General features: G+C 41.7%; 1 protein-coding gene across 2 annotated transcripts in view; it reads right to left on the bottom strand.

Annotated features, from left to right (window-relative positions):
- KNTC1 (kinetochore associated 1) overlaps positions 1-14,151 on the bottom strand; it is a 97,760-nt gene that overhangs the window by 59,574 nt on the left and 24,035 nt on the right. For both annotated transcript variants that reach the window (XM_009426487.5, XM_063785159.1), the window contains 4 exons: positions 8,798-8,923; positions 8,618-8,707; positions 4,332-4,385; positions 3,625-3,686 (listed from right to left, as the gene is read on the bottom strand). In XM_009426487.5, the coding sequence (XP_009424762.2) occupies positions 3,625-3,686; positions 4,332-4,385; positions 8,618-8,707; positions 8,798-8,923 (332 nt within the window). The remainder of the gene's footprint in view (positions 1-3,624; positions 3,687-4,331; positions 4,386-8,617; positions 8,708-8,797; positions 8,924-14,151) is intronic.

The following is a 14,151-nucleotide window of genomic DNA, read 5'->3' as shown; positions in this document are numbered from 1 at the left end:
CTGCAGTGAGCCAGAGTCAAGATCGAGCCACCGCACTCGAGCCTGGGCGACAAGAGCAAGACTCTGTCTCATTGAAAAGAAAAAAAAGATTTAGGCCGGGCGCAGTGGCTCACGCTTGTAATCCCAGCACTTTGGGAGGCTGACGCGGGCAGATTACGAGGTCAGGAGTTCAAGGCCAGCCTGGCCAACACAGTGAAACCCCATCTCTACTAAAAGTACAAAAATTAGCTGGGTGTGGTGGCAGACGCCTGTAATCCCAGCTCCTCAGGAGGTTGAGGCAGGAGAATCACTTGAATCTGGGAGGCGGAGGTGGCAGTGAGCCGAGATCATGCCACTGCACTCCACACTCCTAGACTCTGTCTCAAAAAAAAAAAAAAGATTGAAACGTAGAAAGAAACTCTAAAAATGAAAATATACAAGAGAAAGTATTTATTTATTTATTTTTTGAGGCGAGTTTCACTGTGTCACCCAGGCTGGAGTGCAGTGGCACAATCACAGCTTACTGCAGCCTCGACCTCCCAGGCTCAGGTGATCCTCCCACCTCAGCTTCCTTAGTAGCCAGGACTACAAGCACCTGGCCAAGTTGCCTGGCAAATTTTAGTATTTTATGTAGAGACAGGGTTTCACTATGTTGCCCAAGCTGGTCTTGAACTCCTGGGAAGCAATCCGCCTACCTCAGCCTCCCAAAGTGTTTGGATTACAGGTATAAACCACTGTGCCCGGCCAAGAATTTATTTTTAATCTTGCGGTGGGTAATATTTTTCCAAACAGACATAAAAATACAAACTTCTGAATTTTTTGTAAAAAAAATAAATAAATAAAATCAATTAAAAATGCCAAATTAGAGGAAAATTTGAAAAACCCACAAAGAACTTTAAAGTCAATTTTGAAAAGAACAACTCGGTCCAGGCGTGGTGGCTCATGCCAGTAATCCCAGCACTTTGGGAGGCCAAGGCAGGAGGATCACTTGAGCCCAGGAATTTGAGACTAGCCTGGGCAACATGGGAGACCCTGTCTCTAAAAACACAACAATAATAAAACCACAGAAATAGCTCTGTTTTAAAAAAAAAAAAAAAAAACCAACTCAAGAGAAAGAGGGACCAAGGATGTAAGGAGAAAAACAAAAGGCTTTTCACCTTGAGAAAGTAAATATTTCAACCAAAATTAAGAATGGAAATCAAATCCATGTGGTAATATTTAAAAAAAATTTTTTTGCATATATCAAATTAGCAAAAAAACAAGTTCTATAACATACTGTTGGTGAATGAGTGAGAAAATGGGCCCTCCCCTACTCATTCTATTGGAAAAGGTGCTTTGGAAGCCAAGTTTGGATGAATAACCTTTTGCCTTAGTAACTGCACCTCCAGAAATTGAATCCACAGATATACTTCCATGTGCACCAAAATATCATTACTTAAAATTAGAGGTATACTTACTTTAAATCTATTTCTCAGAATAAATTAACAATGAAGGGAAATGAGCAATTAGAAGATATGGTAAGAATCTGACTATGATCAAAGGTAAAAATATTTGTGTTAAAGAAATGACCACTGGGCGTGGTACCTCACGCCTGTAATCCCAGCACTTTGGGAGGCCCAGGCAGGCAGATCGCTTGAGCTCAGGAGTTCAAGACCGGCGTGGACAACACAGAGAGACTGCATTTCTAAAAAAATAATTTAAAAAATTAGCCAGATGTGGTGGTGCACATCTGTAGTCCCAAACTACTTGGGAGGCTGAGGTAGGAGGATCACCAGGGAGGATACCAGGTATCCTTGGCATCCCAAAGTGTTGGGATTACAGGCGTGAGCCACTGTACCTGGGCCAGACTCAGTTTTATATGTTTTAGGACCCTTTAATTCTAGAATGGAGCGTGGGTTCTCTTTTACTGTGTTTTTAAATGTCATTATTTTTATACAATTCTATAATTATAGCAATGACTAAGAATTAAACAAATCTTCATTACTTAGAATTATATTTTAAATTTATTTTATTGTTTGCTATCATCAGAAATGGATTTTCAGATTATTAAAACATTGAACCATAAGGCCAGGTGCAGTAGCTCACACCTGTAATCCCAGCACTTTGGGAGGCCAAGGTGGGTGGATTGCCTGAGGTCAGAGTTCGAGACCAGCCTGGCCAACATGGTGAAACACCTTCTCTACTAAAAATACAAAAATTAGCCAGGCATGGTGGCGGGTGCCTGTAATCCCAGTTACTTGGGAGGCTGAGGCACAAGAATTGCTTGAAACCGAGAGGCAAAGGTTGCAGTGAGCCAAGATAGCATCGCTGGACTCCAGCCTTGGCGATAGAGCGAGACTCCGTTTCAAAAAATATATAAAAAACATTGAACCATAATGTTTTCCAAATGATGTATTTTTATATTTAAATAGAAAAGAAAGAGGTAAGGCCACACTGCCCTTTGCAAATACCAGCTGTTTTTTCTTCCTTTCAAACCCTGTTTATAGGGTGAAGACTGTCTCCTTCTGTTGAAGTCTTTGCCTCCTGCTGAAGCTGAGAAAACTGTGGAAAGAGTCATCATATGGGCACGACTGGCATTACAAGAAGAGCCAGATCATTCTAAAGAGGTGACATTTTCACTAAGTAAAATATAAGTAAATCCAATTTTTATGGCTATTAATCAATAGGATAGAAAAGATGGACTTACACATATGGAGATCTGCCCTTCTCGCTGCTAGGGTGGCGTAGTGAAAAAATTCCTGGGTAAATTTACTACTAGGAAAAAAAAATAATTGTGGCTGCCTTGGAGCGGCTGCTTGAGCCCACAGAGAATGACCTGGGAGCTGTGGGTTAGCAGGTGTCTTGGAGCAGCTGTTGTACATGAAAGGTTTCTATAATGCCTTGCAATATAAACAATGTTTTGTATTATACAGGACATAATTATTACTGTTAAATAGTAATGTCAGCTACAGAACCAATATAAATCTATATAATCTTATAACATTGAAACTTAGAAATGGTTTTAAGAGAGTTTACTTCTTTGCAGATAAGGAACCAAATACTTGATTTATCCAGAATAGTTAGATTTTTACCAAGCCTAAGAAGTTGAGGCTGCAGTGAGCTATGATCGCACCACTGCACTCGAACCTGGGTGACAGAGTGAGACCCTGTCTCAAAAAAGAAGAAATGACAACAAGGATGTTCAGCCAGTTTTTGTTGCTGAAAAACTAGTATTTTCTATCACTCAACACCCCTCATAGAAACACAAATTCAGTCCTCTGACTGCTATACCTGTTATGACATTCCAAATTTCTATGTAACTTATAATCTAAAAAAAAAAAAATTTTTTTTTTTTTTGAGACCGAGTCTTGCTCTGTCACCCAGGCTGGGGTGCAGTGGCACGATCTCGGCTCACTGCAACCTCTGCCTCCCGGGTTCAAGTGACTCTCCTGTCTCAGCCTCCCTAGTAGCTGAGATTACAGATGCACGCCACCACGCCCGGCTAATTTTTGTATTTTAGTAGAGATGGGGTTTTGCCATGTTGGCCAGGCTGGTCTCGAACTCCTGATCTCGGGTGATCTGCCCACCTCAGCCTCCCAAAGTGCTGGGATTACAGGCGTGAGACACCATGCCTGGCCTAAAAAGTTTTAACAAAAATGTACACACCTGAATTTTTCTGGTCCAAATGCTCCATAAAAAGTAGTCAATTTTGCATGAGCTCTTAGCACCTGAAGAAAAAATAATTTAATAATCTGAATTTATATGCAACAATATTGAAATTAAAACATTAAAAATGAATCATTACATTTCACATGTCTATACACATTCACATTTATCTCACATCACAACTCAATTCCCACAGGACTGCCTTTATTTCACACACACACACACACACACACACACACACAAAACGTGGGATAAGAAAAACATTTCCAATTACATCCAATTATAAAGGCACATACACATTAATTGTAGGAACTCTTTAAAATCAGTTTTTTCACTGATTTCTAAATTCTTATGGTAAAATCCAGCTGGATTACAATACTTAATTTGAACTAAGAATTTGAATATTTATATGCTCACATGCACACACACATGTATTTTGGCACCATCATAATCAACATCGCAGTTTATCTTCATTTGAATGTTTAGCAGGTACCAGGTACTATGTACAACAGTTTATATGAATTATTTCCTTTGATCTCAAAATGACCTTATAAAGTAAGTACCTATTAATATTACCATTTTGCAGATAAGAAAACTAAGGTATTGAAATAACTTGCTCTTGATAAAATACGGGTCTATTTTGAATGGAAAACATATTATAAAGGTATATTCACCCACATATTAACCTAGAAATCTAATGTAATTACCTCTTTCAAGCCATCAGAATAAATGAGAGCAGTTTTATCTTCTTTCTTCAAAAGCTAAGTAAGAATAATAAGAAATACAGTTAGAAGACTATCTACTGTTTATCTATTTCCTAAATGATGGATTTTCTGTGAAATAACAAAAAATTTTTTAAAATAAATTGCATTTAAGTGTGAAATGAATAAACTATAAAGAACTGACATGTTTTTTAAAATAATGCATTTGCCTGGGGGCAGTGGCTCACGCCTGTAATCCTAGCACTTTGGAAGGCTGAGGCAGGCGGATTGCTTGAGCTCAGGAGTTCAGGATGACCCTGGGCAACATGGTGAAACCCCGTCTCTACTAAAATATAAAAAATTAACCAGGCATTGTTGCGCACACCTGTAGTCCCAGATACTAAGGAGCCTGAGGCACGAGAATCCCTTGAGCCCGAGAGGCTGAGGTTGCCATGAGCCGAGATCCCACCACTGCACTCCAGCTTGAGGTACAGAATGAGACTCCGTTTCAAAAAAAAAATTACAAATAAATAAATAAATAGCAAAAATACTCATAGGTCATTGCAAAAATGACATTATTTGCAATTGCAAAAATTGCATGCCAAAAAAGGTCTATGACAGAGAAAGAATCCATTTTTAATTTATTATTATTATTATTTTTTTTTTTTTGAGACAGGGTCTTGCTGTCACCCAGGTTGGAGTGCAGTGGCCCAATCTCTGCTCACTGCAACCTCCACCTCCTGGGTTCAAGTAATTCTCCTGCCTCAGCCTTCCAAGTAGCTGGGATTACAAGCATGCGCCACCAGGCCTGGCTAATTATTTTTGTATTTTTAGTAGAGATGGGGTTTCATCTTACTGGCCAGGCTGCTCTCGAACTCCTGACCTCAAGTGCTCTGCTCTCCTGGGCCTCCCAAAGTGCTAGGATTATAGGCATGAGCCACTGCACCCAGCCAAGAATCCATTTTTTAAAAAATTATTTCTTTGGCATAAGACTAATATATACAAACGGTATCAAAACATACCTTCCCACCTTACATACATTAGTGGAGGGATTACAGCCACTGTGCTTGGCCCAATCCCAACACTTTGAGAGTCTGAGGCAGGAGGATTGCTTGAACCCAGGAGTTTGAGGCTGCAATGCATTACAATTGCACTCCAGCCTGGGTGAAAGCAAGACCTTGTCTCAAAAACAAAAAGTGTTAGCAAAGGTGGAGAAATCTGAACACTTATGCACTGTTGCTGGAAATGTGAAATGGCACAGTCACCATGGAAAACATGGTAGTTCCTTAAAAAATTTAAAAGAGAATTAGGGCCCAGTGTGGTGGCTCACGCCTGTAATCCCAGCATTTTGGGAGGCCAAGGCAGGCAGATCACTTGAAGTCAGGAGTTCAAGACTAGTCTGGCCAACATGGTAAAACCCCATCTCTACTAAAAATACAAAAATTAGCTGGGCGTGGAGGCACATGTCTGTAATCCCAGCTACTTGGGAGGCTGAGGCGAGAGAATCACTTGAGCCTCGGGGGTGGGCAGAGGTTGCAGTGAGCCAAGATCACGCCATTGCACTCTAGCCTGGGAGACAGAGTGAGACTCTGTCTCAAAAAAACAGAATTAGCATATGACCCAACATTTCCACTTCTGGGTATATGCTCAAAAGAACTGAAAGAGGGACTCAAATAGACATCTGTACACCCATGTTCATAGCAGAATTATTCACAGCAGCAAAAATGTGGAAATAACTAAAGAAGTCAGGGTTAGGGTCAGAGTCAGGGACCATGGATAAACAAAAAAGAAAGAAATTCTGTCATTTGCAACAACATGAATGAACCTGGAGGATATTATGCTAAGTGAAATAAGCCAGTCACAAAAGACAAGTACTGTCTTAAATGATTAAATGATTCCATTTAATATAAGGTACTTATAGTCAAAATTATATACATAGACAGCATATGGTTTGCCAGGGGCTGGGGAGACGGAGAAATGGGAAGTCTGTGTTTAATGGGCAGAGTTTCAGTTTCACAACGATGAAAAGAGTTGGGGAGATGGACAATGGCCGAATGTGATTATGAATGTATTTAATACCATTAAATTTAAAAATGCTTAAGATAGGCCGGGCGCAGTGGCTCATGCCTATAATTGCGGCACTTTGGGAGGCCAAAACAGGCAGATCATTTGAGGTCAGGAGTTCAAGACTAGCCTGACCAACATGGTGAAACTCCGTCTCTACTAAAATACAAAAATTAGCCAGGTGTGGTGGCAGCGGGAGCCTGTAATCTCAGCTACTTTAGAGGCTGAGGCAGGAGAATCACTTGAACCCAGGAGGTGGAGGTTGCAGTGAGCCGAGATCACACCACTGCACTCCAGCCTGGGTGACAGTGCGAGACTCCTTCTCAAAAATAAAATATTTTTTTTTAAAAAGGTTAAAATGGTAAATTTCATGTTATGTATTTTTTAACAAAATATAAACAAAATTGGGGGAAAAAAGTATAAACAACCCAAATGTCCATCAACTGATAAATGGAGAAACAAAACGTGGTATATCCATAAAATAGAATATTATGTGCCAATAAAAAGAAATACAGCACTGACATGTGCTACAGCATGGATGAACCCTGAAGATTTTTTTTTTTTTTTTTTTGGGGGGGACAGAGTCTTGCTCCGTTGCCAGGCTAGAAGCGTGATCTCAGCTCAAAGCAACCTCCACCTCCCAAGTTGAAGTGATTACCTTCCCTCAGCCTCCTGGGACTACAGGTGCATGCCACCACGCCCGGATAATTTTTTGTATTTTTTGTATTTTAGTAGAGACGGGGTTTCACCATGTTCGTCACGATGGTCTCGATCTCCTGACCTCGTGATCTGCCCACCTCGGCCTCCCAAAGTGCTGGAATTACAGGCGTGAAACAACGTGCCCAGCCCAAACCCTGAAAATATTATGCTAAGTGAAAGAAGCCAGACATGAAGGAGACATATATGATTCCATTTATTTGAACCGTTCAGAATAGGCAAATCTAGAGAGACAGGAGGTAAATTAGTGGTTTCCTGAAGCTGGGGGACTGGGGGAAATGGGGAATGACTATTAATGGCATAGAGGTTTTGTTTTCTTTTGTTTTTTGATAAGAGTCTCACTCTGTTGCCCAGGCTGCAGTGGCGCAGTTTTGGCTCACCCTAACCTCTGCTTACCAGGTTCAAGCAATTCTCCTGCCTCAGCCTGCCAAGTAGCTGGAACTACAGGAGTGCACCACCACACCCAGCTCATTTTTATATTTTTAGTAGAGATGGGGTTTCACCATATTGGCCAGGCTGGTGTTGAACTCCTGACCTCAGGTGACCCACTCACCTCTGCCTCCCTAAGTACTGGGATTACAGGCATGAGACACCTCACCCAGACATTTAAGAGTTTTATCTTTTAATTTAATATTTTTTCTTTTTCTTTTGAGACGGAGTCTTGCTCTGTCGCCAGGCTGAAGTGCAGTGGCGTGATCTCAGCTCACTGCAACCTCCGCCTCCCAGGTTCAAGCAATTCTCCTGCCTCAGCATCCCAAGCAGTTGAGACTACAGGCGCGTGCCACCACACCCGGCTAATTTTTGTATTTTTAGTAGAGACAACATGAGGTCTCACCATATTGGCCAGGCTGGTCTTCAACTCCTGACCTCAGGTGATCCACCCGCCTTGGCCTCCCAAAGTGCTGGGATTACAGGAGTAAGCCACCGCACATAGCCTTAATTTTATTTTTTGAGACAAAGTCTTGCTCTGTCACCCAGGCTAAAGAGCAGTGGCACAATTTCAGCTCACTGCAACCTCCGCCTCCCGGATTCCAGTGATTCTTGTGCCTCAGCCTCCCTAATAGCTGGAACTACAGGCACGTGCCACCACGCCCAACTAATTTTTATATTTTTAGTAGAGACGGAGTTTCACCATGTTGGCCAGGCTGGTCTCCAGCTCCTGACCTCAGGTGATCCACCCACCTCAGCCTCACAAATTGCTGGGATTAAGGCGTGAGCCACTACATCCGGTCTGGGATAGAGGTTCTTTTGGGGAGATTTAAAAGTTCTAAAATTGACAATAATGATGCTTGCACAACTCAAGGAATATATTAAAAACCACTGAACTGTATACTTTAAATAGGTGAATTGTATAGGATGTGAATTATCTCCATTAAGCTATTATAAAAACTTTTTTATTAATAATACACATAGCGGATAGGAGGAAAAGATATATTTGAGGCAGGATTATGAGAGATTAAAGCAAATTCTCCCCTGCCCCAAAAAAACAAAATACAAAAAAACGAACCTACCCTGGTTTTGGCATAATTCAGCATCTCTTGAGTGGTTTCATAGGTTATCCACTGAACTTTCAGGCAGTAATTCACCACAAATTCATCATCCTGTTTCACAAATGCCAGACACAGTAAGGCAACCTAATGTTGATCAACACATCAATCTAAATACTGTAGTATGTGACAAGAAAAACATACCTGGATCTTATGTAGATTTTCCTTAGCGTCGTCTACAAGTTGTTGCCATTCGGTCTGTTCACTGGCATCCACAGAACTCAATGCCAGTTTCTCCAATATATGATTTGACTTGACCTTGTAAACAAGCTGTAATATAAACACGCCACATCAAGCAATTTGAAGTACAATAATACCTGCGGATGGCTTATTCTCAGAGTAAGCTGAGTGAAACAAACTACTTCAAAAAGGTGAATCCTCATGCGCTCCAGGAATGAGATTTAAAGAAAGTAACATTCAGATATCTGAGAGGTGAACCAGATTATTAGCAGGTATGGGAACCATTTCTGTTGAGTCCTTACTAAACGTGTCAAGCAGTACACTTACTAAGAGCTTTATATGAGCTAAGATATGGAATCTAAATATCCATCAACAGATAAGTGAATAAATAAAATGTGGTATATTTGCACAGTAAAATATTGTTCAGTCTAGAAGCTAGGTGTAGTGCCAGCCTGCTCAGGAGGCCGAGGCAGGACAACCATTTGAGCCCAGGAGTTCGAGCCCAGCCTGGGCAACATGGTAAGACCCTATTTAAAAAAAAAAAAAAAAAAAGAGGGAAAATTTGTCATTTGCAACAACAACACAGATAAACCTGAAGGACATTATGGTAAGTGAGATAAGTCAGACACAATAAAAAAAAAAACACTATATGATCTCACTTACATGTGAAATCTTAAAATAGTCAAACTCATAAAAGTAGAGAGTAGCGGCCGGGCACGGTGGCTCACGCCTATAATCCCAGCACTTTGGGAGGCTGAGACAGGAGGATTATTTGAGGTCAGGAGTTCGATACCAGCCTGGCCAATATGGTTTCTACTAAAAATACAAAACTTAGCAGTGCATGTTAGTGGGCGCCTGTAATCCCAGCTACCTGGGAGGCTGAGGCAGGAGAATCCTTGAACCCGGGAGACGGAACTTGCAGTGAGCAGAGATCGTGCCACTGCACAACAGAGCAAGACTCCATCTCAAAAAAAAAAAAAAAAAGTAGAGAGTAGAATGGTGACAACTAGAGCTCAGGGGAAGGGGCGGGGGGATACAGAGGTGTCAGAGATGTTTCAAGGCTGCAAAGCTTCAGTTAGAAGGAGGAATGAGTTTCAGAGGTCTATGATGACTGTAGTTAGTTATAATGTATATTTCAAAATTGCTAAAAGAGCCAGGCGTGGTGGCACACACCTGTAATCCTTGCATTTTGGGAGGCCGAGGCAGGTGGATTACCTGAGCTCAGAAGTTCAAGACCAGCTTGAGCAACATGGCGAAACCCCGTCTCTACTAAAAATACAAAAAATTAGCCAGGCGTGGTGGTGTGTGTCTATAATCCTAGCTACTCGGGAGGCTGAGGCACGAGAATCACACGAACCTGGGAGGTGGAGGTTGTAGTGAGCCAAAATCGCACCACTGCACCCCAGTTTAGGAGACAAAGCAACAGTCTATCTCAAAAAAAAAAAAAATTGCTAAAAGAGTAGGTTTTAAATGTTCTCACCACAAAAAAAGATAAGTGAGGTGATAGTTATGTTAATTAGCTTGATTTAATCATTGCACAATGTAAATGTATAAAATCACCACATTGCACATCGAAAGTATATACAATCATTCTTGTTTTTCTTTTTATTTATTTTTATGAGACAGAGTCTCGTTCTGACGCCCAGGCTGGAGTGCAGTAGCGGGATCTCGGCTCACTGCAACCTCGGCCTCCCGGGTTCAAGCGATTCTCCTGCCTCCACCTCCCAAGTAGCTAGGATTACAGGTGCCTGCCACCACACCAGGATAATTTTTTGTATTTTTAGTAGAGACGGAGTTTCATCGTGTTAGCCAGGATGGTCTCGATCTCCTGACCTTGTGATCTGCCCGCCTTGGCCTCCCAAGGTGCTGGGATTACAGGCATGAGCCACCGCGCCCGGCCCTTCTTTTTTATTTTTGAGACAGAGTCTTGCTCTGTCACCCAGGCTGGAGTGCAGTAAGTGTAATCTCAGCTCACTGCAACCTCCGCCTTCTGATTCAAGCGATTCATCTGCCTCAGCCTCCCGAGTAACTGGGACAACAGGCATCCACTGCCATGCCCAGCTAATATTTGTATTTTTAGTACAGACAGCGTTTTGCTATGTGGGCCAGGCTGGTCTTAAACTCCTGGCCTCAAGTAATCCACTCACCTTGGCCTCCCAAAGTGTGGGATTACAAAGGTGAGCCACTGCACCCGGCCAGTTGATTATTTATCAACTGAAGAAAGATATTTATATGAATTGTCTTTTTAAATTATCATAACCTAAGAAGTAAACATTTACATGTCATCATGACACTATGGGGTAAGTACTAATATCCCCATTTTACAAACAAGAAAACTGAGACCCAAGAAAGGTTAAGTAACGTGTCTGAAATTATGCAGTCCAAAAGTTACAGAGTTGATTTTGTTTGTCTGTTTAGAGACAAGATCTCGCTCTGTCACTCAGGCTAAAATGCAGCGGTGTAATCATAGCTCACTGCAGCCTGTAACTCCCGGGCTCAAGCAATTCTCTTGCCTCAGCATCTCAAGTAGCTGGGACTACAGGCGCACACCACCAAGCCCACCCAGCTCATGAAACTGGTTTTTAAAGACAACCAATTTTCTAAGTCTACTAAAAGTTCTTTAAAGGTTAGAGTTACAAATACTCAAATTTCAGGTTCTGTTTCCTATGGACACAATACCAACTTTGACAGGGACTCTCTGGTTTTGAAAACTATAAATGATAACAAAGAGTAGTTTAATTCATGAATATTCCCCTCATTTCTTTCACAGATTTTCTGTTTTGGTTTGATTTTTTTGCTCCACTGTCTCTTTTTAAACATTACTTCTAAAATCTTTCAGATGTTCAAAAAAGTAATAATGTAAATTATAAATACTATAATAATAATGTACTCATCACCTTTAGCTTAAAAAATAAAGCAGATGTTACCAATAGTTTCAGATCCCACTGTTGTCTTTCCAAATACATCATCCTCTTCCTCCCAACCAGAAGTATACATTATTCTTGTATTTAGTACTAATTCCATTAATTACTTTGTCTCTTAACTTGTATACATTTCTAAACAATACACAGAATTATTCTTGCTGGGTATGGTGGCTCACGCCTGTAATCCCAGCACTTTGGGAGGCTGAGAAGGGAGGATCACTTGAGGTCAGGAGTTTAAGACCAGGCTGGGCAACATAGCAAGACCCTGTCTTTACAAAATATGTATAAAAATAAATATAAATTTTTCGGCCAGGCCGAAAATTTTGGCCAGGCTCATGCCTGTAATCCAGCACCTTGGGAGGCTAAGGCAGGTGGATCACTTGCGGTCACGAGTTCGAGACCAGCCTGGCCAACATGGTGAAACCCCGCCTCTACAAAAAATACAAATATATATATATATATATATATATGTATTTTTTTAAGGAAGTATTCTGTATGTTTAAAACCGTTATATTTTTAAAACAAGCACATGAGTAGCAAGCACCCACTTAGTAAATATTAATTCTTTAACCAACTACAGTAAGGCTTTCTCTCTTATTACTTCCCCAAAAACTGACTTTTCAAGGATTATCAATGACTTAATTGCTGTATCCTCCAGACGTCTTTCAGCTTTTATACTTGATCTTCTCTGTAGTAGTTGAAACTGCTGATCACTCCCCAGTACATTTAAAACTTACTGCTTCCTTGGCTTCCATAATCATACATTCTTACAGTTTTTCTCCCTTATTTCTTCCCAAATATGTGTACAGCCCTTCCTCCTCCATCCCTCATATGCTATTGCCCCCACATCACATCCTCAGATGTCTTTTCACTCTCTGCATTTGCTGGAGTCATCTGAGCCATTACACTGGTGTCTCCGACCCTTAGAAGCAGTGTAGGCCACTCCTCAACTTCCCACTAGACATCTCTATTTCACCAGACCCCTCAAATCCATTTTTTATTTTTTAAATTTAGAGATGAGAGGCTCACTGTGATGCCCAGGCTGGGGTGCAGTGGCTATTAACAGGCCAATCTTATTGCAGTATAGCCTCAAACACCTGAGCTCAAGGAATCTTCCTCCCTCAGCCTCCCGAGCAGCTAGGACTACCAGCATGCACGACTGTGCTCAGCCCACATCCAATTTTCATAAAGCAGAACTTTTCATCTTTTATCCCTAAACTGCTCTTCCACACATATTCTTCATTTCAGGTCATGCCATCGTCACCCAATGTGTATGCTTAGCCAGAGTAAAGCAAGTCAACCTCAAGTCCCCTGCCCTTCCTTCCATTTGATCACTAAGTCCTGCTGATTCCACCCACTATATTCCTCTTTTTTTTTTTCCTGAGACAGAGTCTTGCTGTGTTGCCCAGGATAGAATGCAGTGGTGTGATCTTGGCTCACTGTAACCTCCACCTCCTGGGTTCAAGTGATTCTCCTGCTTCAGCCTCCTGAGTAGGTGGGACTACAGGCATGTGCCACCACACCTGGCTAATTTTTGTATTGTTAGTACAGTATTTTTAGGTTTCACCATATTGCCCAGGCTGGTCTTGAACTCCTGACCTCAGGTTATCTGCCCGTCTCAGTCTCCCAAAGTGCTGGAATTAAAGGAGTGAGCCACCGCACCTGGCCTATATTCCTCTCTTATCAGCCTTCTCTCTCACCTATATCTGTACTTCATTGCCCTGGTTCAGGTCTCCTAGAGAAAAGTACTTAGTTCCAATGTATTTACCCTTCTCCAAGTTCTTTGTCTTTCTAAAATGACAACCTAATCAAGATACTCTCCTGCTTAAAACTGTAAGCAGGTTCCTATCACCTGCAAAATCAAATCTCACTCCTGGCCAGAAGTGGTGGCTTAGGACTGTAATCTCAAAACTTTGGGAGGCCAAGGTAGACAGATCTCTTGAGCCCAGGAGTTCAAGACCAGCCTGGGCAACATGGAAAACCTTGTCTCTACAAAAAATTTAAAAATTAGTTGGGCATGGTGGTATGCACCTATAGTCCCAGCCACTTGGGAAGCTGAAGCAGGAGGATCACTTGAGTCTGGGAGGTCAAGGCTGCGGTAAGCTGTGATCGCCCCACTGTACTCCAGCCTGGGTGACAGAGGCCCCTGCTTCTGCATCATCATCATCTTCTTTTACTCTGCTGCCCATATAACCTACATTCTAGTCCCACCTAATCAGCAGGAGTTCCTGAAGCATCACAAGTACCCCTCATTCTATCCATGCTGACCTTGTACCCAGAATCCCTTCCCCTCCCTGGTCTGTCCGGAACACCTTCAAGACCTGACCTGAGGCCAGGTGCAGTGGCTCACACCTGTAATCCCAGCACTTTGGGAGAACAAGACAGGCAGATCAT

Source organism: Pan troglodytes, chromosome 10 (assembly GCF_028858775.2).
Source record: "Pan troglodytes isolate AG18354 chromosome 10, NHGRI_mPanTro3-v2.0_pri, whole genome shotgun sequence".
Taxonomy (NCBI): domain Eukaryota; kingdom Metazoa; phylum Chordata; class Mammalia; order Primates; family Hominidae; genus Pan; species Pan troglodytes.
This window is presented reverse-complemented; position numbering and strand designations above follow the sequence as displayed.